The sequence below is a fragment of the Microcebus murinus genome, chromosome 22 (genome assembly GCF_040939455.1).
Source record: "Microcebus murinus isolate Inina chromosome 22, M.murinus_Inina_mat1.0, whole genome shotgun sequence".
In the NCBI taxonomy this organism is placed as follows: domain Eukaryota; kingdom Metazoa; phylum Chordata; class Mammalia; order Primates; family Cheirogaleidae; genus Microcebus; species Microcebus murinus.
In genome coordinates, this window is record NC_134125.1 from 7,052,347 (window position 1) to 7,076,061 (window position 23,715).

At 41.7% G+C, this 23,715-nt stretch overlaps 1 protein-coding gene across 5 annotated transcripts; it reads right to left on the reverse strand.

Annotated features, from left to right (window-relative positions):
- Positions 1 to 521: 521 nt before the first annotated feature.
- Positions 522 to 23,385, reverse strand: ANAPC7 (anaphase promoting complex subunit 7). Of its 5 annotated transcripts, none has more exons than XM_075996544.1 (11): positions 23,189 to 23,385; positions 18,591 to 18,777; positions 15,962 to 16,081; positions 12,283 to 12,394; positions 11,820 to 11,973; positions 10,461 to 10,603; positions 7,392 to 7,509; positions 6,317 to 6,513; positions 3,805 to 4,029; positions 3,024 to 3,174; positions 522 to 1,332 (listed from the first exon to the last, which is right to left on the reverse strand). In XM_075996544.1, the coding sequence occupies exons 1-11, from the start codon at positions 23,287 to 23,289 to the stop codon at positions 1,143 to 1,145; spliced, it is 1,698 nt and encodes a 565-aa protein (XP_075852659.1). In that variant the 5' UTR covers positions 23,290 to 23,385; the 3' UTR covers positions 522 to 1,142. The 5 variants fall into 5 exon arrangements, with proteins under 5 accessions (XP_075852659.1, XP_075852662.1, XP_075852660.1 ...); XM_075996547.1 differs by lacking the exon at positions 18,591 to 18,777 and adding an exon at positions 14,240 to 14,279 and having other exon boundaries at positions 23,189 to 23,321; XM_075996545.1 differs by having other exon boundaries at positions 18,591 to 18,802; positions 23,189 to 23,313.
- Positions 23,386 to 23,715: the final 330 nt, after the last annotated feature.

A 23,715-nucleotide genomic window follows, 5' to 3' on the forward strand; every position in this document is an offset into this window, starting at 1 on the left:
TTAAAGTGCAGCTATCAGATATTCTGAACTCCTAAACTATTGTATACTTTCAGTATTTCTACACTTCAGAATATAACTATCCAGGTACATCAAATTAACATCTTGTAGCGCCTTTGACCAATTTTGTTTTAATGAGAGTTTAAGGTTAGCTGTGACATCCCCCTCACCTCCAATTAACTGTGTACTGAAAAGGCACTGCATTTTAAGACACAAGGGGGAGGGTGGGTGAAGAATCACCAGCACTAGAGCTCAAGGTGTGACACCCATGCCAGAATGCTGAAGCCAGACAGACTCAGCCGGAAATCTGGCCAGACTCTCAGGTCCCAGGGAAATTCACCATCCGAAAATGCAGGTGGATGCACCAACTCGGGGCTGAGCTTTCCCACCCCCTTAACTCCTAATACTAGGGGAAGAGAGTCTATTTATGGCAAATAATTCTGAGGCTGAATCAATACATTCTGAATGAGACCAAAAAACCAGGACTCTACTAAAGGGCTTCCGTTCTGATCACCCCAACACCGTGACTGTACAAACCAGTTTTATTAGGGAACCGCCCCAGGTGCGCCTGCTCATGCTCTCGTCACACCCGTTTCTCAGATTGGCCAGGCTCAGAGGCAAGTTACCAGCTTAGGAAAGAGGAAAACTGTTCTGCAAAATAGCAACTGTCAGCTTAAGGCATTACTAACTTTGCAGAAGGAAAGCACGGTTACTAGGGAAGTCTGGACAGCCCAGGCGATGACTTCTGGTAACAGGAAGCCCTCTGGGGCCAGACTGGGCGGCGGGTCACTCCTTCAAACCCATCCATGTCACAGACAAAACACCGTCTATTCCTTGAGCTTTTTGATTTAGAAATTAGTTATATAAAAAGTGCTCTTGGCCCAGAAGCCCTGGCGTGTGTGGGCCTCGGGGTGCTCCCGCGGTCCTCCCTGGCTGGAGCAGGAGAGGATGGAGATACATGGAAGGCTGGTCAGGCTCAGTTTAGAAATGAAGTCACAACTAGGAATCGAGAGCCAGGGGGCTGAGACCCCCGCTGCAATCACATGCTGAATCCTTGTCCTCCTGAGAGCAGGTGCCTACGGTTCCTTCAGTCCACGGAAGAGCTCAGAGCAGGGCAGGCCAGTGTGGCCCCGCAGCGGCCGCCCTCACTGCATGCCGAACCACTGCTCCTGGTCAGCCCACTGGGCCGCCTCACTGTCGCTGCCCTCCAGGTCCCCTTCTTCCCCACTCCCTTCCATGTCGTCCACATCCTCCTCCTGAGTGGCATCCGTGGGACTCTCCTCCTTCTCCATCTTCTGCATCCCCTCTAGAGACTTCTGGTCATTGGGGTCCAAACTAGGGGACAACAAAACAAAGGAGAGGCCTGAATCTCTGCCTTGCTTCTTGCCGGCTGATTCGTCATCTCCCTGGCCCGGCAGTGAAATGACCACACAGTCACAGAGAGACCGCTAATGCCCGGCCTCTCCAAACAACTCCGGCTTCCAAGGCTGGGTCGAGGGAGTCCACCACTAGAAGTGAAAAAAGGCGTCTTTTCCTAATTTTTAGAATTCTCAATTTGAGTTTTCTCCACAAATTTCTTAAACCTTTTCACATCTATTACCCCTAGCGTTCTGCTAGAGGAGGCTCCCAGATAACATTAATGAAAAAGTTGCAAACAAACATTAACAGGCAAATTTAAATGTAATTCCCTGAAAGTTGGGTTTTTGAGCTATGGGGTTACAAAAAGTAGTTATTGTTCTGTGAGTATAACTGTTCCATGTTCTTACAATATAATTAAACATATCAGCATTTCAGTAGTCAGCCCAAAACATCACACTCTACCATGGAACACATTTTTAACCTCTACGTTAGACCCCAGAACCCAAGGCTACCTCTGAATATTTGCATTTAGCAGCTAGAAGTCAACATTTGCCAATCCCCCAAAGTTCAGAAGCTCCAGAACTTCATTTGTTTGTCTCCTAACACATCTTTCCTCTTGCTTTCGTGATCATTACACAAGCCTCAGCCATCCCATCCCTAGCAAATCCCACTTCTAATGAAAGTCTGGTATTTATTTTTTTCCCTTGCTTCTGGGGCTTCTAAAAAGCAGCTAAAACCCTCGTTGGAATTGTTTCTACTTATATAAATGCAGATCTGTAACATCTCCTCATCTCTGAAGCTCTTACCCACACCCAGGGGCCCCCACCCTTTGGACTCCCACCTTGCCTTCTACAGACTGCTATGAAAGCCCTTAGCACGAGGTACGGTCAGTCTGCACGTCTGAGACTGACAGCTCCCGGAAACGCAGCATCCCCGAGGGTCACTGAGATGCCAGGCACATGAGTGGTGCTCAACTGTCTGCTGAACAAGTAAACGGACGTGATCAGAGTCATTAAAGACAGCCCTTGACCATAACCTTACAGACACACAGACAACCCTCAAAGAAATCACTTCTCTATTAAACAGTAAGAATACCACTATTTATTTAGTATTTACTATGTACCAGGCACAGTGCTAAGAGCTTTACATGGAATAATCATTTTAATCCTCAATCATTCAATATCTAATAAGGTAGATAGATATAGACAAGGAAATTTGTTAGTAACTTGCCCAAGATGACAGGTGGTGAAGGTAGTAATCAAACTTCAGAGTTCAAGTTCTTAACTACTACAGTAGGTAGAAACATGGGAAGTACTTACAATACTTTGATTTGAAAAAGCAGAATATAAAATATAGACTAGGTATAACCCTATAAAAATATGTGTATGTGTGGGCAAGGACAGGAAGATGATCTATACAAATGAACAAGGATGTTATAGAGGTGTGGGCTGGTTATGAGTGAAACAGTTCTTCAATGTTGTTAATATACTTGAAGAAAAAATTTTTAGAAGTCACGAATTCACAAATAACTCTTCTATCGTTACGGTTATTATTCTGTTTTCAATCGTGGGCACAGAGTGTCTGTGTGTCTCCAGAACGCCTGTGACAGCTCACTGCCTCCTCTGCCCTCCTTATCGACCTTCCCCCATGGGAGGCCGGGTGCCTACCTTAGTGCTATACTATACTGGTCCATTGCTTCCTGATACTCATTGACAGCTACAAGGAAATCTCCAAGGATCCGATGCAGGACACAGTCACTCTGATTAGCCAGTGCATTCCTCAGCAAAGCAATTCCATCTTCATATTTCTGTTCTCTGCCTGGAAAAAAAATGACCCTCATTTTCCTAGTTTCAACATTTTGAAAATATATTCCCATTCTAAGTCATATACACAAAACCACACCTCTCACAATCTGACAATGGCAGTGACATACAAAGTGAAAGCAAGTGCATCTGAGTTCCTACCCAATTGGAAAATTTGCAGATTAAATTATGATTTTTAAAAATGTACTCTTAACCGTAATTCAAATGAAAAGCCAAATTGCATTTTATTTGCCAAACTAGCCCAAACCCAGGAGTTAATAAGTCAGGACTAAACAAACAAGACTCAAAGGGAAGTCAAAAGAGAATTCAGATGGTTTAAAACAGTTCAAACTGGCTAAAACCAGTTAGTTATATTCAACCCAAATCAGTTCAGGATAACTTAAACCAGATAAAAGTGAGCTGAACAGGTACCAACAAATAATAGCTGGTTTGAGCTAAGCCAAGCAGGTCTAAGCCAGCTACATTTGGCTGTGCTAAATATAAACCAATTCAAGCAGGCTCAGACCTGCTGCAAAAGGCACACACCTGTCTGGTCATCTGTAACCAGCTGGGACTGAGGAGTCCAAAAGAGATCAGGTTTCATAAAACTTAATGAGGAACAGGGCAGAAAATAAGACACACTTACTAAGTAGTTCTGCTTTTTTCACCACAGCCTTAATGTAATCCGGCCTTTGGGTCAGGGCTTTATCTAATAAAGTTTTGGCTTTCTCTTGTGTCACTGGGTCTTCAAGACAAACAGTGGCTAAAAGGGTAAGGGTCTGTGCATTGGCTCCTAACGTTTTGTAGACGTTGTTAGCCATCACCATTGCTTCCCGAATACTGTTGGAGGCTAAGTAACATTCGATGAGACCTGAAAAAACAACACACAAAGTAGTTCAACCATATTACCAGTCCAAGCCATGCTTCTACTCTGACAGCCCTCCAAATTGCAAACCTTTGAAGTTTCAGACAAAGGGCAGGCCAGGAGAAAACTTGGATGGTGAGATGAGACTGGAGGGTATGCTGACGGACTAGCTAAAAAGTGTTCTTCCCCAGAGCACTTGACAGACATGGAAAAAGCCTGCCCTGCAGAGGCACCTTCGGTCAGGGAAGGAACAAGCATGCGTGAGGAAACTGCAGCATGTGAGCTGCCCATCTGACTACCAAACGAACAATCATGACACTAATGATTAGTATGTCATATGGCCAAGAGATTAAACTAGTGAGAGATGTTTCCAACCAAAACCAAGGTTTCACTGCCTCTTATGCTGTTATTCTTCAGCTGTGTTCAGTCGCCTGTTTAAGAGGGGGGACTAACATGAACGTCCAGTTCTACAAAGGAAAAGGGCCTGTCAAGCAACGTAAGGAGAAAAGAAGACTCTTTCATTTGAAACACACTTATCTCAACCCTATAGTTACACAACTATTAGGTACCCATAATAATTAAAAATTCTTTAAAAAATTAAAACATAACAGTTATCTCAAAAGGCTGGAGGCTTTCCTAAATTAGAAGAACAGCACTTAATCAGACAGACTGAAAGTACTGAAAATGGCAGCTCCTGCCTCTCTTCCCACCCACAAAGGAGATGCCCTATGGGGCCACCACAAGAAGTCAACTCTCAACTCTTCATGCCAGTAAGTTCAGAACAGAGGAAGAACTTTTTAGCACAAGGCACTTATCAAAACAGAAAAACAGCTTAAACCCCAAACCCACACAATCCCTGCCAGATTTTCTCTGCATACTCCTCCACCCTAGCAGCTTTTATAACATTCATGCACACACTATGGTTACCTAACTAGACATTACCTAACTCTTAAGGCAATGTGTTGGACTCCAAATACGGTTTACTTCCCTGCTAAAGCCCCCTAGAACTTCAGAAGGAAATGGAAAGAGTACTACTCCACTAACCCAAGGGCTCCACCAGCAAAGTAAGGAAGCTCCGCTGGAGACTGCAAGAAGCTCCGCTGGAGACTGCAAGAAGGATTGGAGAACATAAACAGAGCCCTCTTGATCCAAACCTCCACATGGCAGCTTGAGAAGGCAGCTTGTGAGCCCTCACAGGCCAAGCAGGGCACATCCTCTGCCCAAACACTGTGCAAAGGGGTTACTCAACTTATCTCTTGCTCTGGCGAAACAGGCACGCAACAGAATGGAATCAGCATGACAAAAGCAGTTAGGAGGCTAGGGAAGTTATAGTTTCAGGATCAAGAATTAATCTAAACTAAAGGCTTGGTTTACTGGAGATTAAGAACAAAGACAATCTTCCTTCCTCCAACAAAGCCACCACAGGCATAGGCTCTCTGGCTATATAAGCAGATTTGTTCTCTCCCCCAACTTCCAAATTTTATTTCTCAAATTTGAACTCATCTTCCTGTTACCAGCAAGTCACTTCTAGATTCCAGAGTTTATTTTTAAATCCTTATAAAAATATGTTTTGGAGGAACTGCATCTTTTAAGATCTATTTTAATGTCTATGACTGAGTCACCAAATGTTGCTGAAGCTGGCATAGCTCCTTTGAACTCCTAGGGTCAGTTCACATGAACTTAAAATATTTTATAACAAAACAAAGTTGGAGCCTGATTCTGCCCACTGTGGGGGTCACAATGAACACACGGGTTCTCACAACCAACACTGTAATATGGATGTGGAGTTACCCTATGAGTAATATCTCTGGCCCAAGGTAAGATGACTGTGAAGAATAAAGACATAACCAAGTGATCTAGAATGGTGCCTGGCAAAGATTCAGGAAAAAAAGACTATCCCAACCACCTTTTCATCAAAAACAAAAAAAAAAAAACCAAAAAAACACAAAACCACCACCACAAAAAGGGAATGAGAAAAATGGATTCTGAAAGCATGGGGTAAAAAACTCCAATGAAACCCCTAAATGAATGTAAAATGCCTAATGCAATGGTTTCCAAACTTGTTCACACACTGGCAATACCTGGGATCTTTAAAAAATACCGATGCCTATCTCCCTACCCCACAGATTCCATCATCTATACCAGAAAGACCCAGCATCAGGATTTTTGAAAGGTTCCCAGATGACTCTGATGTACAACGGATCTTGGGAAGTGCTGGCCTAAAGAAACCTTCCATCTGAGTGCTGTTGCCACCCTAGGGATTCACACCATTCATGTATATTTTCTATCTTACCTTCATAACAATCTAAGCGACAAGGTGCCAGCCGTATGGCCTCCCGAAAATGTATTATTGCTTCTTGGACTCTGCCCATGTTCCTAAGTGCTGCTCCCTTAAGTAGCAAAGCTTGAACACTATTACTATTCAGCTGAATGGCTTTGGCTCCTAAATAAAGGGCCCGAGAATAGCGTTTGCTATAGAAGCTGTGACACCTGGAAGAAAAAAAACCACCAGAAGTTATCTGAGAGAAGGCTAGAAAGAAACTTTACCTAAAGTATCTAAAACTCAAAGGGAAGGCCCTATGCATGATTGTTGTTATAAACTACACTTAAGCTTTAACCTAAGAGATTAGGGGAAAAGTAAAACAAACCAAAACACCTACCCTTTATTTTTAAGGGGGAAATCTTGATGTGAACAAAATAATTATGAAAAAGAACCTTATGATCTGGACATGTTATTAGCTGAGAGACACTCAGAGAATTTGCAAAGCCAAGTCAACAGCAAAGGAGCATCCTTTGGTCCCATCACAGATGGCCCAGTGCTAAGCACAAAGCATTCACTATATCAATCAATGCTCACTTCTAGAAGTAGAGGTTAATAGCTCATTTTCTAAATGAGAAAACAAACTCAGGGAGGTATGTGTTTGTTTTTGAGACACAGGATCTCGCTCTGTTGCCTAGGCTATAGTGTGGTGGCATCATCATAGCTCGCTGCAACCTCAAATGCCTAGGCTCAAGCAATCCTCCCGCCTCAGCCTCCTGAGTAAACTGGGACTACAGGTGGGCACCACCGCACCTGGCTGATTTTTCTGTTTTTGTTTTTTGTAGAGACAGGGTCTATGTTGTTCAGCCTGGTCCCAAACTCCTGACTTCAGGCAAACCTCCTGCCTCAGCCTCCCAAAGTGGTAAGATTACAGGCCTGAGCTACTGCACCTGGCCCAGAGAAGTAAATAGTGCAAAGTGACCATGATTTGAATCCAGGACTGATTACCTCTTAAATCTGTGTTCAACCTATAGTCTCTTCAGGAGGAACTACAATCTCTCAAAGAATCTACTGAAAACTGGGGAGAAAAGGAAACACATCAACATACCCGGAGACCACCCACGGTTCTGCATGCTGATCGGAAATATTGAAAAGGCGGCAGCCAAGGTTCTCCACATCCTCCAGCCGCCCTTCTCGTGCCAGCAGGTAGCCATACACATCCATGCCTAGACAGGAAGGTCACAGGAAGAAGCAGCTCTTTAAACAAAGCAGCAATGGCCCTTTACACAGGAGCAGAATTCGATGTCAGATCCCATGACGAGGCCCCAGCTCCTGTGGGGGCTGAGCCCTTCCCACCACCACAGGCTTCCCCCCCCACTAGTATTTCCAGTTTCCTACAAAATAACTATTAAAAAAGCAAAATCCATCCCTCCCCCCGAAAAAAGCAAAGGAGCAAAAAGACCCACCTCACACACAATGTGAAAGCCTGTTATTTTCAGGAACTCTTGTCCCTCTATTTTGTGGCATGATATACAGCTATCCTAACTCAACCAGAAAAGGCCCCAAAAAGGTATAAAGTTCTCTAAGAACTCTAGGTTGTCAAGAGTATATACATTTACTATGCTGAAAAAGCCAAGTAGTCTCAAAAAAAGTTGGCCTATTCCAGAAAAGGCTGGGAGTTCTTTTCTGGAATGCAGTTCATCAAAGCTCAAAGTCTTCCAGACCCCCCACTTCCTTTTTTTTTTTTTTTGAGACAGATTCTCACTCTGTTGCCCAGGCTTGAGTGCCGTGGCATCAGCCTAGCTCACAGCAACCTCAACCTCCTGGGCTCAAGTGATCCTTCTGCCTCAGCCTCCCAAGTAGCTGGGACTACAGGCATGTGCCACCATGCCTGGCTAATTTTTTCTATATATTTTTAGTTGGCCAATTAATTTCTTTCTATTTTTTTTTAGTAGAGACCCCTCTTGCTCTTGCTCAGGCTGGTTTCAAACTCCTGACCTTGAGCAATCCACCCACCTCGGCCTCCCAGAGTGATAGGATTACAGGCGTGAGCCACTGTATCCGGCCCATTCTCAAGTTCTTTAGGAAGGGACCCTTGCTTGCTGCCACCCATTTCTTGCCACCATTCTCCATTCCTTGCTATCCCTTCATTCAGACTCCCAGGAAAATTTCTCTCAAGCCAAGATTACTACAATACTGCTGGTTGCCCCTGTACTCGAGTCTGAGCTTCCAACTTCAAATTGCCAACTTCTGCCAGATCAGTACTTCTAACACCATTTTCGAAATAGGTGCAGGCAGCTTGAAGAAAAGAACATTGAGCAAGAAAAAGATCTTTGTGCAAACAAACCCATCTTTCTAGACCTCCTTCCTCATCTGTAAGCTTGGAAAGGACTCCTAAGAGCCCATGAGACTGTTTATTGTCACAAGAACCTATTTTTTTTTTTTTGATGCCATTTTTTGGCCTGTACAAACAGACATCAGCCTATCTGACCTTACTTCCCACTACCCTTGAGCACTCACTGCCGGGCCCCCTCCTGCCACCCTTTGGGGATCCCTGTGGCAAACCCTTTTGGCTGCAATCTTCCTTCAGATCAATGATTTTGCCATTGTACACTCCTAATTACTGCCTTTAATCTCCTTATCCCTTTCTCAGTATCTGTTCACTCATCCTCCTTTAATTATACTACGAACATAGTCAAACTAAATTCCCTAAATGGATATTACAGTTTTGAGGATGCCATCCAAATTCTCAAGTCAGGCACATCATCAATTTATAAATCATAAGGAGGGGCTGTGACCTCCCCCCCAAAAGAAAAAAAGTCAAATAATGATCTGTGGAGAGATGACACTTGAAGCAAAAACACTGTTCAAAATGGAATTACCTAAGTGTTAGAGACATGTGTCAAGACTTTAGAAAAAATAAAATACTGTAATAAGCTTTACAAACTAGGCCAGGCGCAGTGGCTCACGCTTGTAATCCTAGCTCTTTGGGAGGCCGAGGCGGGAGGATCGCTCAAGGTCAGGAGTTTGAGACCAGCCTGAGCAAGAGTGAGACTCCATCTCCACTAAAAAATAGAAAGAAATTGGCCAACTAAAAATATATAGAGGCCGGGCACTGTGGCTCATGCCTGTAATCCTAGCTCTTGGGAGGCCGAGGCGGGCGGATTGCTCAAGGTCAGGAGTTCAAAACCAGCCTGAGCAAGAGCGAGACCCCGTCTCTACTATAAATAGAAAGAAATTAATTGGCCAACTGATATATATATATAAAAAAAAATTAGCCGGGCATGGTGGCGCATGCCTGTAGTCCCAGCTACCCGGGAGGCTGAGGCAGAAGGATCACTCGAGCCCAGGAGTTTGAGGTCGCTGTGAGCTAGGACGCCACGGCACTCACTCTAGCCTGGGCAACAAAGCAAGACTCTGTCTCAAAAGAAAAAAAAAAAAAATATATATATATATAGAAAAAATTAGCCAGGTATGATGGTGCATGCCTGTAGTCCCAGCTGCTCGGGAGGCTGAGGCAGTAGGATCACTTGAGCCCAGGAGATTGAGGTTGCTGTGAGCTAGGCTGATGCCACGGCACTCAGTCTAGCTTGGGCAACCAAGTGAGACTCTGACTCAAAAATAAATAAATAAATAAATAAATAAATAAATAAATAAATAAGTAAGTAAGTAAGTAAGTAAGTAAGTTAGTTAGTTAGTTAGTTAGTTAGTTTAACAAACTAGGCCGGGCGTGGTGGCTCATGCCTGTAATCCTAGCACTCTGGGAGGCTGAGGCGGGAGGATAGCTCAAGGTCAGAAGTTCAAAACCAGCCTGAGCAGGAGCGAGACCCCGTCTCTACTAAAAATAGGAAGAAATTAATTGGACAACTAAATATATATAGAAAAAATTAGCCGGGCATGGTGGAGCATGCCTGTAGTCCCAGCTACTTGGGAGGCTGAGGCAGAAGGATTGCTTGAGCCTGGGAATGTGAAGTTGCTGTGAGCTAGGCTGATGCCATGGCACTCAAGCCCAGGCAACAGAGTCAGACTCTATCTCAATCAATCAATCAATCAATCAATAAATAAATAAGTTTTCCAAACTATTTCCATGAAAATTGGTTATCAGTTCATGCTCCATTTCCTTCCTATCTTCCTTGCCCTAAACAGCCACCCTCTCTCTGCCCCAAGAATTATTTACCTTTTATCAGATAAGGATCCAACATCTGTGCCTGTTCAAACTTGAGGACAGAGTTCTTATTGTCTCCAGCTCTGAAGTACAGGTCTGCTAAGCTTCCCAGTAGGTCCACGTTATCTCGCAATAAGGACTTTTTCTCTAGTGAACTGTAAGATATCAAACACTAAACCTTAAAATTGATTATAAATCCTCTTGATTGTTGATTCTGATTGGGCATATAGACACTACTTTCTTTTGTGTATGTGTAAAATGTGTCATAACAAAAAACTTTAAAATGAACTGTGCACCATAGATTTTATTTTGAGCCTATCTAAAAAACTATAGGATAAGACAGCAAATACATGGAGTAAAGCAGAAATGGCTCATTACGAACAAAGAACTTTCAGGTTGCAGTGTTTCAGGGGACAATGGTGTTAAAGGTAATGTCATTCACAAGTGACAGATACTTATTACTCAACGGAGTACTTTGCACAACACAATCCCTAGCCTCTTATCCTTGGACTTTAACTAAATAAAAAGAAAATCCCAGTCTTTTTGTTATGACAAGGGGCCCATTCATCCTCTGTGGTAAACATATCTTGCTCTTGCTCTGTAAACCTATCTTGTCCTTCCCTCAATAAATTTTGTTTCACACTTAAAAAAAAAAGAAAATCCCATTCCTAAGAAGAATACCTAGGTCAGATGCTACAATAAACTATGTTTCAAGGATGGCAGAGTGGGGAAGGATCCAACAAAGTTTTCTTCTAGGTTCCAGAATGACACACCAAGGCAGTGTGCTTTACAAGTCATTGCCTTTGCATGCACAGAGTTTATATGCAGCCCAAGTTTATAATTTTAAAGGTCCCCAACAGAGATTATTACGTTGGGGATCATTCAGTACATTAAAAGACTAACATAGCCTGGAGACAACTGGCTACAACACCAAGAGACAGGCATCTCATTTTTCTGTTTTGCTGACTGAGATACATCAGATCTCCAGACAGGGAAAGAGTCTCAAGAACACTGAATCAGGCCAGGCGCGGTGGCTCACGCCTATAATCCTAGCACTCTGGGAGGCCAAGGCGGGTGGATTGCTCAAGGTCAGGAGTTTGAGACCAGCCTGAGCAAGAGAGAGACCCCGTCTCTACTAAAAATAGAAAGAAATTAATTGGCCAACTAAAAATATATAGAAAAAATTAGCCAGGCATGGTGGTGCATGCCTGTAGTCCCAGCTACTCAGGAGGCTGAGGCAGGAGGATTGCTTAAGCTCAGGAGTTTGAGGTTATTGTGAGTGAGGCTGACACCATGGCACTCTAGCCCGAGCAATAGAATGAGACTATCTCAAAAAAAAACAAAACACTGAATTAACTTTGTGGCACTCACCAAATAGTATTGATTGCTCTTGAGTTGTCCCCAGTGTGCACAAAAGCATATGCTTTGATCCACACAGAGAGCCAGTCCAGGTTAGGCACAGTTTGGATCACGTTCATTGTCATTGATGCCACCTCTGCACCTTTTACAGAAAGGGACAGCAAACCTAATCCAACAGAAACCAGGAGAAAGGTGGTGAGGCACAGCATCTCTCTTCCACAATGCAAGAAGCAATGGGTTCTATTTTCCCTGGGCTACAAGGCAACCCCTTCCTTATTCTAAGCAAGATGAGTATGACAGAAAGACCATAATTTATTAATATTTCTTGATCAAATATGTGATAACAGTAATCCTACTAAATCACTCTCTGGTGGAAACTTTTTAAAAATAAAGCTATTCTAATGTAAGTCAAGATTGAGAACTACTCTCTTTGACAGTAAACACTCCATGAAAACAGGCAGAAAATGATCTATACCTAGAATGGCATCCAAGGCTAATGGGCACTGCCTTAGCACTTCCTTATAGCTGGTGACCGAAGGGCGCTCCTGACCAGCCTTCTTGTACAAGTTTGCCAGCATCATGTTAATCTGTACAGACACAAACGGTGGATAGTAAAATAAGCATACAATGCAAAGAAAATATTTCATCATGAAAAAGCCCTGATGTTCATTACCAGCTACTATACCACTTTTTACTGAAAACCCTACTCACAGCCCTGTGCAAGTAAAGGAAGACCAAACCCATTCTTCAAAAGAAATAAGAAATTATTACCATTGCCTTCCTAGGTACTCCCATCCCTAAGAGGAAGGTCACATTACTTTCTCACTTACCTAACCAAAAGGGCTAGTAATACCTGGACCAAAGATGCTGACTCTGGAAACAGGAATAACATTCACTTAAGAAATGTCACAGAATGCTAGTTACCTTGATTCTTTCTTGATCTTGGAAAAGGTAGAAGGTGAGCTACCTCGAAGTGCTCAAGTTGATGCATCTTAAATTTGGTTAATATTAAGGTATGAGACAGTGAGGAACTCTTGACATAGCTAGTTAAGAAGGATGAGATGAGTTTTTCCCAAAAGGAAATTAGACAGCAGGACAGACACAGAAGTACAACACTTGGCTTTTCTCTGATAATTAGACTTGTGGCTAGACTCTAGCCTTTCTGACACTTAAAGCTTAGACTCATAGGTACTAACTCGCCAAAGTAATGTTACAAAAATCAAACTCAAACTGATCTCCAGAGATGATAATGATCCAAGAGATCAGATACACTATTTAAATCACTGAGTGCAGACATCTGCACTTTAGCACAATTTAAATATGTAACTTAGAGAAGCTATTTAAAAATAATCCTACCTAAAAATGCAACTGGGAAAATTTGAGAAAACCTAAAAGTTCCAAAGAATGTAGAAATTATAGAAAGGGATAAATAACCTTCTTGATAGTACAAAGAGAAAAATAAATATTCCAATTTAAAATTATTAGATCTTAAACACAACAGTTTTTGCTTGTACAAGTTTGCCAGCATCATGTTAATCTGTACAGACACAAACGGTGGATAGTAAAATAAGCATACAATGCAAAGAAAATATCTCATCATGAAAAAGCCCTGATGTTCATTACCAGCTACTATACCACTTTTTACTGAAAACCCTACTCACAGTCCTGTGAGTAGGGTTTTCTCATTAACCTAGGTTAACTCATTAACCTAAGGAAGCAGTCAATGTGAGGGCACAAAAGAAAAAAAGTCAACCCCCAATCTCTTTAATTATCTATGGCTTGGTATGCCAGATACTAAGTCAAAAGAGTAGTTCTGAACATGAAGAACATCTGTTCCAATTATAGACCTACAGTATATAAAACAATCTAGTATAGCATCAATCCACACTAATACAAACAACGAAATAATGAAATACTAGAAATAAAACTATTTTTTATTTGGCCTCGGATTTCCCATATTAGGCTATTTTGAAAATGCAAAGGAAGGTACTTAAAGGAAAACTCCAGTATCGGTGTCAATCCTTAAGAGAATAAAAAGTTAAACTTAAGATTCTTTCTTGACTGCTAGTTACTAACAGACTGACTGATGGACCATCTGCCTCAACAAATTTCCTTTAAGTTACTTGACTGTCACTTTGAAAGAATGAATTTTGAGTACTGCCTAGTGAAAGAGTCAATTTTTTTAAAAACAGAGCCTTATTTTTTAAAAACAGAACATCATAAAGCCACGTTCCACCAGTTATAAACATAAGCAGTCATCATTTTCTAAAAACTGAGTGAAAAACTGTATGTTGATAAGTTTGCTCATAAAACGTAAAGATTTACCAAGATTTTATAATCTAACACTGGAATTTTCCTTTAAAATGTGAGGGAATGTGTGGCGGCGTTTACCATACATTAACAGACGTTCATTTAGACGTATTTTGACTCACTTCCTTGTCCTTTACACAGACTGAGAAGCCAGTTAACTCCCTAACGGACAAGAAAGAAAAACTGTAAATATTATACGTTTATGTTTGAGGCACACATCTTTGCTTGCTCCTAGCTATAAGAGCTCTACAGAATGAAGGATATGTTTTCCTAACAAATGCAGACTTCTCTAGTCCCTCTTAAAACGACGGCCATAAATACCAAGCAGTGGATATACTACAAAGCTGAGCTTCTTTGCCATTACCCATCTTCCAAAAATGCCTCCCAAACACCCACAAGTCATTACAAAGAAAATTATGGTACATTTCTAATGAGATAAGGAATAGTAACTTTCAAAGTTTATTGTCAAAATGCCTTCTTTCAAAAGGAAGACACCTTGAGCAACAAACATTCTTCACACATGCAAAAAAATTATTCTTGGGGTAAAAGAGGACTTTCATAGTGTACCAGAACACAATTTAGTATACAGCATCCACAATTATTATGAGACGGGTTAGTTCATAACATACTTCCCAAGTGGGGTTTTGTTTTTTAGCTCCAAGGATTCACCTCAAGACTTCTAAGTATTTTTTAACAGCAGCCACCATCACAAAATACAACGTAGAAATACCTTAGTTTTAAAAACTCAGAAAACAGTAAATAACTCCTCAATATGAGCTGCTGAAACATGTTCTCATCAAATGTGGTTACTTTTAAAATTCAGCACCATTTGGATAAAACAGCACAAATTAAAATACAATCTAAGCAGTCTCTGCTGCTTAGATTACTTCTTTTACAGGAAGGAGGATTTACACATCTTACCTATAAAATTAGTTTTTCAATGAAGTGAGGAGGGCAGGTGACATGACAGAATATGTTAAAATATTAAATACCGACATGAATTCAGCCTTAAGAGCAAAGATTCTCACTGTTCTAAACTGGGCTTCAAAAAAACCTTGATCAGATGCCTAGTGTAATACTTTAAAATACTTTAAAAAGTATTTTCACATACTTTTTAGATTTTACAAAAGTTAACAAAGAACATCATTGATAACCATACCACTCTGAATGTGCCCAATCTTGTCTGATCTCAGAAGCTAAGCAGGGTCAGGCCTGGTTAGTAGTATTTGGATGGGAGAAAATACTATTCTCTCTTTTTACAAATAAAAGAAGTAAAAGCTCAGAGATTGGTAACTTGCCCAATTTCACACTGCACACAACTTGTATGCCCAAACTGAAACAAGACATCAGATCTTTTGATTTCAGTTAAAGGTGTTCTCTTGGCTACAATATGCTGTCAAATCAAACACAAGTACATAATTCACACATAAATAAGCACAAAGGGATCTTGTAGACTTAATTTTGAAAATGATGGCATTAATAAAACTATTCCCATTAGCAAATGGGTACACCTATGTAAAGCAAAAAATAAGTTCTACAAAAGTGTTTTGCCACTTAGAACTGTTTTGTAAATAAATATTTCCTACAGTAAGAAACACCAAAGAATAAGCACTTGTAGTATTCTTCAGCTTTCATTTTCATCAGCTGAATTTTCAGGATCTCATAAGTGACTCGTTTATCTTTCCAAACCCCTGCTCCATTAACAGGAAAAGCAAGTGAGCATGACTATCATGAGTAAAATGCTCAGATGGGCTCCCTGATGCACGTTTATGAAAAAACATGGAGGGAGCAGCGTTGGGAGAGATGGGGAGGAGAAAAACACATAAACTCTTCATTCAACTTACTTTAGGAGTTCTCTGTCTGGAAGGGATCCCATCAAGTATAGCAATGGCATCTTTATCTTGTTTTAGCATGGTATAGCATTCAGCCATTTTGTATTTCACTTCGATTTCAGATGGAAGACACTAAGAGATAATGACAACATCTCTTCAAAATATGATTTCGATAGAATGGTAGGTCTTTAAAATGTTAAAAAGAGTTATCATATGACCCAGCAGTTCTACTCCTAGGTATACAGCCACAAAAACTGAAAACATCTGTTCACACAAAAACCTACACAGCATGTTCAAAGCATTATTATTTTTATTATTATTTTCAGACAGGGCCTCGCTCTGTCCCTCAGGCTGAAGTACAGTGCCATGATCATTTATTTCACTGTAGCCTTGAACTCCCAGGCTCAAGTGATCCACCTGCCTCAGCCACCCTAGTATAATACCTAGAACTACAGATGTGCACCACCATGCCTGGCTAATTTTTCTTTTTTTGTTTTTGAAGAGATGAGGTCTTGCTATGTTGTCCAGGCTGGTCTCAAACTCCTAGCCTTAAGCAATCCTACCACTTCAGCCTTCCAAAGCCCTAGGATTGATTACAGGTGTGAGCCACCACATCCAGCCTTTTTCCACATATTTTCAATCCACAGTTGATTGAATGCACAGATATGAAACTTGAGGATCTCATCTCAAAGTCCAAATTCCAAAAAAAAAAAAAAAAAAAAAAAAGAAACTTGAGGATATGGAGGGCCCACTATATATCTAAATTTTTAAAAAACTTTCATGAATATTAAATGTATTAATTCATATGAAAGGTTTGGCATGTTGCTTAACATATTGAATACTCAATAAATGTTAGCTATTTTTATGATTTAACCATTCTGGACAATATACATGACTTCCACTCAGTGTTAGAAAACAAGAGAAAACCCTGGCAATTACCTCATTAATAACACAAAGCAAGAGTTTTACACAGAAATAAGATGAAGAGAAGCAGGCTTTTAAAAAATCAACTATATCAATTTGTGTCTTCTTTTAGCTATGGAAAAATACAGAACCTATAATTTCACTTCTAGTACATTCTGACATTCCTTTTAATTCTTTTATTCGACATTCCTTTAAAATGTAAGTAGCATGTGTTCAGCTAGGCAATTTAAAGAAAGGTTCAAATTGAAAGTAAAAGTTCCGCTCCCCCTACAGCTTTCCATCATTACATTTATTTCCTTCCCACACACAAAATCTTTTAAGCTTATTATCCATATATATTTAGTAGACATATACCAAGATGTATAAAATCTTTAAACTATTCCCTTTGAACAAAACGGATACTGAATACACTGATTCAGACCTTGTTTTCTTTACTAATATATATAGGAGTTCTTTTCAAATCAGCACATACACCTCTATCTCCTTTTTCAATTCTTTAATTCCACCTTATTCCATCTTCTGGCTATAACTTAACCAGATTCTACAAACACACACTTCTCCCAGTTACTATTATAAACAATATTGCAATAAGCAACCACAGTTACATACCCTGAAAACCTTTTGTGAGTCTACTACTATAATTAATTTCTAGCAATGGGATGACTCTGTCGTCCAGGCTGGAGTGCAGTGGCATGATTATAGCACACTACAGCCTCAAACTCCTGGGCTCAAGCAGTTCTCCTGCCTTGGCCTCCCAAATAGCTGGGACTACAGGCATGCACCACCATACCCAGCTAATTTAACAAAATTTTTTTTAGAGATGGGGTCTTGCTGTTGCTCAGGCTGACCTCAAACGCCTGGGCTCAAGTGATCCTCTTGTCTCAGCCTTCCAAGTCACTGGGATTACAGGCATGAGCCACCACACAGGCCTTAAAAGTTGTATTGTCATTAAAATTATAAACACTCTACATTTTGAGTTCTGTTTGTGTAAAAATCAGGAACAACGCATGACTTTGTTAGAACCTAGATAATGCATGTTTAATTCCATTTTTAGATTTATCTATGGAGTGAATTTTGCTCTTAGCCTTTACTGCTTGGTTGAATACGTTCTTATATCTAAGTGGTTTTTCATCTTTGTTTCTCTAATCAGCTCCCCTTTAAAAATTACTTTTGATTTTACCATCTTCTACATCTAAGCAGCCATCTTCTAAATTCTTTCCTACAAATGCTCAATTGTAGGAAATATTTTATTTTATTTATTTATTTATTTTGAGACAGAGTCTCATTTTGTTGCTCAGGCTAGAGTGAGTGCTGTGGTGTCAGCCTAGCTCACAGCAACCTCAAACTCCTAGGCTCAAGCAATCCTTCTGCCTCAGCCTGCCGAGCAGCTGGGACTACAGGCATGTGCCCATGCCCAGCTAATTTTTTCTCTATATATTAATTGGCCAATTAATTTCTTTCTATTTATAGTAGAGACGGGGTCTCACTCTTGCTCAGGCTGGTTTCGAACTCCTTACCTCGAGCAATCCTCTGCCTCAGCCTCTCAGAGTGCTAGGATTACAGGCGTGAGCCACTGCGCCTGGCCAATTGTAGGAAATATTTTTAAAAAATGAAATAATAAAAAAATTAAAAAATTATAAAAAAATAAAAAATAAATAAATTCTTTCAGTCTCTCTAAAAACAAAGAAAAAAAAATCACAATTCTATCTCCAATTACCTGACTTTGTGGAGTAGATGCAGAATTTCCAGTTGAAGGTCTCACTTTTGAAGTTTTACTTAGAGCTTTCTTCTGCTGTAAAGCCATGGTATACTTACTCACAGCATTCCGATATTCCTTATCATGAAAGAGAGAATCTGCGTGATACACCAAAAGCTGGTACTTCTGAGATGGGGAGAATAACTCACTAGAAAACAAAGAAAGTATACCCCCTACATGGGTTACTTTGAAATATTAGAAAGAACACCTTTCTTAGTGTCCACATAAGCCTAGCACAAAGCCTTGTATTGTTTATAAAAAAAAAGTCAACGTACCATAAGTGCTAGTCCCTAAAGTGAGAGGCATGAAAGTTGAACTCCATGCTAATATGGTCAATACATCTAGGATATTGCCTTAAATTGTTCTGTTTTAATATAATTTAATATTTTATTTGCTTAATATAAAAGTGGTGATACCTATAAATTGAATCCAGTAATATAGATATATAGACAAAACATAATACATCTTTTCCTCCCCTTCTTTAATCCAAGCCCTCTTAATTTAACAGTTTGATATATAGCTGTCCATACTCTTATAGTAACATCAAGTTTTAAGGATAATATAGACAAAAGAGAGCAACCACAATGACTTAATATTACCAAAGAAGAGTTAAAGACCTGGAAAAGGAAAACCTCACCACTTTGAATTCTTTTCAGCAAGAGGCTGAACAAAAAGTCTGGAGACCTGAAAGCTCTTTAAATATTGAAGAAAATATGGGAAAAGACTAAGATTGAGATGCTATGTCTGCAAAAAAAAAAAAAAAAAAAAAGGCCGGGCGCGGTGGCTCACGCCTGTAATCCTAGCTCTCTGGGAGGCCGAGGCGGGCGGATTGCTCGAGGTCAGGAGTTCAAAACCAGCCTGAGCAAGAGCGAGACCCCGTCTCTACTATAAATAGAAAGAAATTAATTGGCCAACTAATACATATACAAAAAATTAGCCGGGCATGGTGGTGAATGCCTATAGTCCCAGCTACTCGGGAGGCTGAGGCAGGAGGATTGCTTGAGCCAGGAGTTTGAGGTTGCTGTGAGCTAGGCTGATGCCACGGCACTCACTCTAGCCTGGGCAACAAAGCGAGACTCTGTCTCAAAAAAAAAAAAAAAAAAAAAAAAAAAAAAATTAGCCAGGCATGGTGGTGTGCACCTGTAGTCCCAGCTACTTGGGAGGCTAAGGCAGGAAGATTGCTTAAGCCCAAGAGTTTGAGGTTGACCAGGCATGGTGGCTTAAGGCTGTAATCCTAGCACTCTGGGAGGCCGAGGTGGGAATATCATTTAAGCTCAGGAGTTCAAACCCAGCCTGAGCAAGAGCAAGAGCAAGAGCAAGACCCCGTCTCTACTAAAAATAGAAAGAAATTAGCTAGACAACTAAAAATATATATAGAAAAAATTAGCCGGGGCCTGGTGCGGTGGTTCACGCCTGTAATCCTAGCACTCTGGGAGGCCGAGGCAGGAGGATTGCTCGAGGTAAGGAGTTCGAAACGAGCCTAAGCAAGAGCGAGACCCCGTCTCTACTATAAATAGAAAGAATTAGCCGGGCGCGGTGGCTCACGCCTGTAATCCTAGCACTCTGGGAGGCTGAGGTGGGCGGATTGCTCGAGGTCAGGAGTTCGAAACCAGCCTGAGCAAGAGCGAGACCCGTCTCTACTATAAATAGAAAAAAATTAATTGGCCAACTAATATATATATAAAAAAAAATTAGCCGGGCATGGTGGCGCATGCCTGTAGTCCCAGCTACTCGGGAGGCTGAGGCAGCAGGATTGCTTGAGCCCAGGAGTTTGAGGTTGCTGTGAGCTAGGCTGACGCCATGGCACTCACTCTAGCCTGGGCAACAAGCGAGACTCTGTCTCAAAAAAAAAAAAAAAAAAAAAAGAATTGGCCAGCTAATATATATAGAAAAAATTAGCCAGTCATGGTGCCACATGCCTGTAGTCCCAGCTACTCGGGAAGGTGAGGCAGCAGGATTGCTTGAGCCCAGGAGTTTGAGGTTGCTGTGAGCTAGGCTGATGCCACGGCACTCACTCTAGCCTGGGCAACAAAGTGAGACTCTGTCTCAAAAAAAAAAAAAAAAATTAGCCGGGCATGGTGGCACATGCCTATAGTCCCAGCTACTTGGGAGGCTGAGGCAAAAGAATTGCTTGAGCCCAGGAGTTTGAGGTTGCAGTGAGCTATGATGATGCCACTGCATTCTACCCAGGGCAAGACTCTGCCTCAAGAAAAAAAAGAACAGGTACATTAGTGGTTGCAGGGGAAGGGGGAAACTGGGGAGTATCTACTAGCAGACACAAGGATTGTTTTAGAGATAATGAAAATGTTCTGGAATTAGAGAGGGGTGATGGTTGTACAATCTTGCCAATATACTAAAACCCACAGAATTGTGCTGTTTTTAAAAATTAATTTATTTAAGAGACAAGGTCTTGCTATGTTGCCTAGGCTGGCCTCAAACTCCTGGGCTCAAGTGATCTTCCTGCCTCAACCTCCCAGGTAGGTGGGACTATGTGACTACAGGCATGTACCCAGCTGAGAATCAAACTCTTTAAAAGGGTGAATTCTATAATATGTGAATTATATAAACATATATTTTTAGAAAAAAGGACAGGCAGACTAAACATTGGATATAAAGTTACAAAAAAAATTGCAAGGAATGAAAGGTATAGTCCGGATGACTTAAGATCTCTTCCAACTCTGAAATTCTATGTATTTAATAAGAAATACACACTTGATATTACTATACCCACAGAAAGCATTCAGATATTTATATATTGTAACATACATGCCTACTTATGCATGCATAAATTCTCTCTGGAATGACACACACAAAATTTACAGGTGTTGCCTCTGGAGAAGGGAAATAGTGGAGGTACGGTTCAAGACTCAGGGATAGACACTGATCTGCGCATCCGTTCTCTACAGTTTGAACTTTTTTTTAACAGTGTATGTACTGCTTATTCAACAAGAAAATTTAAAATACAAACGATGAAGGTCAGAATTCAAAACACCTCCTAAGAAACTGCCAGTCTACTATGAAAAGCATGTGCTAATTAAATTAAGTCTAGCCAGGGGATTAAACTGCTTCAAAGTATCCTGTAACATCTTTGAGAACAAGAGTAATGACTAACTGGTACATAAATCCCCAAAGGTGGAAACTGTATGCTCTGACAAAGAACCAAGTGAAAGGCTCCAGAATAAACACAGAAGGCTGACAGAGACCAGAACTCCTCACTATCAGCACTAAGTGGATGGTAGCAAAATGATGAGTCTCACTAGTGAGGTCCAAAGGACACTAATGGAAATGAAATGTGGAGCAGCAGCTGGAGGCACTTAAAAGGGGCCTTTCCTTTCTGACCTAGGCTAGCTTCTAGAGCAGACCAAATGCTAATGGGTCCACATACTGAAGATCCCATTAAAATGCCATTTGGTGGTGGCAGACAATGGTGGCTCAGAATGGAGACTCTGGGGCTAGAGAGGATCAAGGTCTAGATATCATTTATAGAGGTGTGAACTTGGACAAGGTGTTTTACCTCCTTGAGACTGTACTCACTTTCTTAGCACATTCAATAAGCATGTGTGTGCTTACTCCACACAGCCACTGTGCTGACCTCAATAGGTGGTAAGAGTGATTACAGAAACAAAGCAGGCCAATAGGTAAAAAGTGAGACTATCAGATAATTCTGGTGGTCAGAGAAGGGCTCCCCAGGAGGGACATATGAGCTGAAACCTGAACAAGGAGATAGCTCTGAAATAAAGACCCCAAGCGGGAACAGCAAGTGCAAAGGCCCAGAGCTGAGAACAAGCTTGGTGCGTTCAAGTAACGGAAACAACAGCCAGAGAGGCTGGAGTACGGTGAACAGTAACAGGAAGAAGTCGGAGAGAGAAGGAGGCAGATGACTGCTCGCTCCGCAAGCCATGGGAAAGAATTTAATTGCAGTGGAGGATTTTAAGCAGGGAAGAGACGTGCATTAAAAGCTGGAATCACCCCTGTAGTCCATGTGTTATAAGACTCAATAATTGGCAGCTCTGGAAACAAGAAAGGCGCCACGCCACTCCCACCCAGCAAGGAAGCCTCCTGTTTTCAAAGGTTTATCGAGGTGAGAAAGTGGACCCTCCTGATACACATAAGAAGAAAAAAAATCTTCAATATGGGGCGAAGGGATTAATATAAAAACCAGGGGACTGGGTCTCTCTGAGCTGCAGCGAGCGAGAAAACGTCCTCTGGGAAGGAGCTGAGACGGGAGGATTCAGCCCAGCGATATGACAGTCGCTCTGCCCCATGACAGGTGCCTCAGGAAACCCTAGCGAGGGTCGTCCTCAAAGCCTCCGCCTTCTATTTCTCGAAGCTGCCGCTCAATCCCCCGCAGGGAGATCATCCCGGCGACGCACAACGCCGGCACCCAGTGAACTCGCGCTCCGCAGTCGGCTCCGCTGGACTAGGCTCTCGCTGACCCCGGAGCCTCAGCTGGGGCCCGCGGCCGCTCCTTCCCGCCTGTTCCCTCACGCCCTCAGCCCTGACTCCCACACCGCCGCCGCTTTCTCCTCAGTCCCAGGCCGCTCCCCGCCTCAACTCACGGGTTATTATTACTCATTGTAAGTAACAAGCTGCTGAGGAGCCGCACGTTGGAGTGCAGCCCCGCGGCCGCCATGTCCCGCACGTGGTCTATCACATTCATCCTGCCCGGCAAGGCCGCCGACAGCGGCAGCAACAGTACCAGCTCGGAAACCCTGTACAGGCTCCTGAGGGAAGGCTCCAAAATGGCGGCATTGCCGGGGTCCATCGGGTCCACACGCGGCACCGCCCCTAAAAAGAGGTAACTACTGAAATGCCTGAATAAAAAGAAACTTCAGTTTCCTACTTTCCCCATAGTCTCTCTTAGGTGGAATGATTTGTTGTGTTTACACAAAATTACGCCTAAACTGAAAACTTATATCCTAAACTGAAAACTTTACTGAGGGCTTCCAATGAGACAAAAGTCACCTCAGTAAGACTACGTGGTCAATAGGGATGAATCTTGAGAGGAATTTTTGTGCCTCTCAGAAAGTAATAAAAATGTACGGGCCTTTACCATAAGTAAAAGTAAACGTAGTAGGGTGATGAA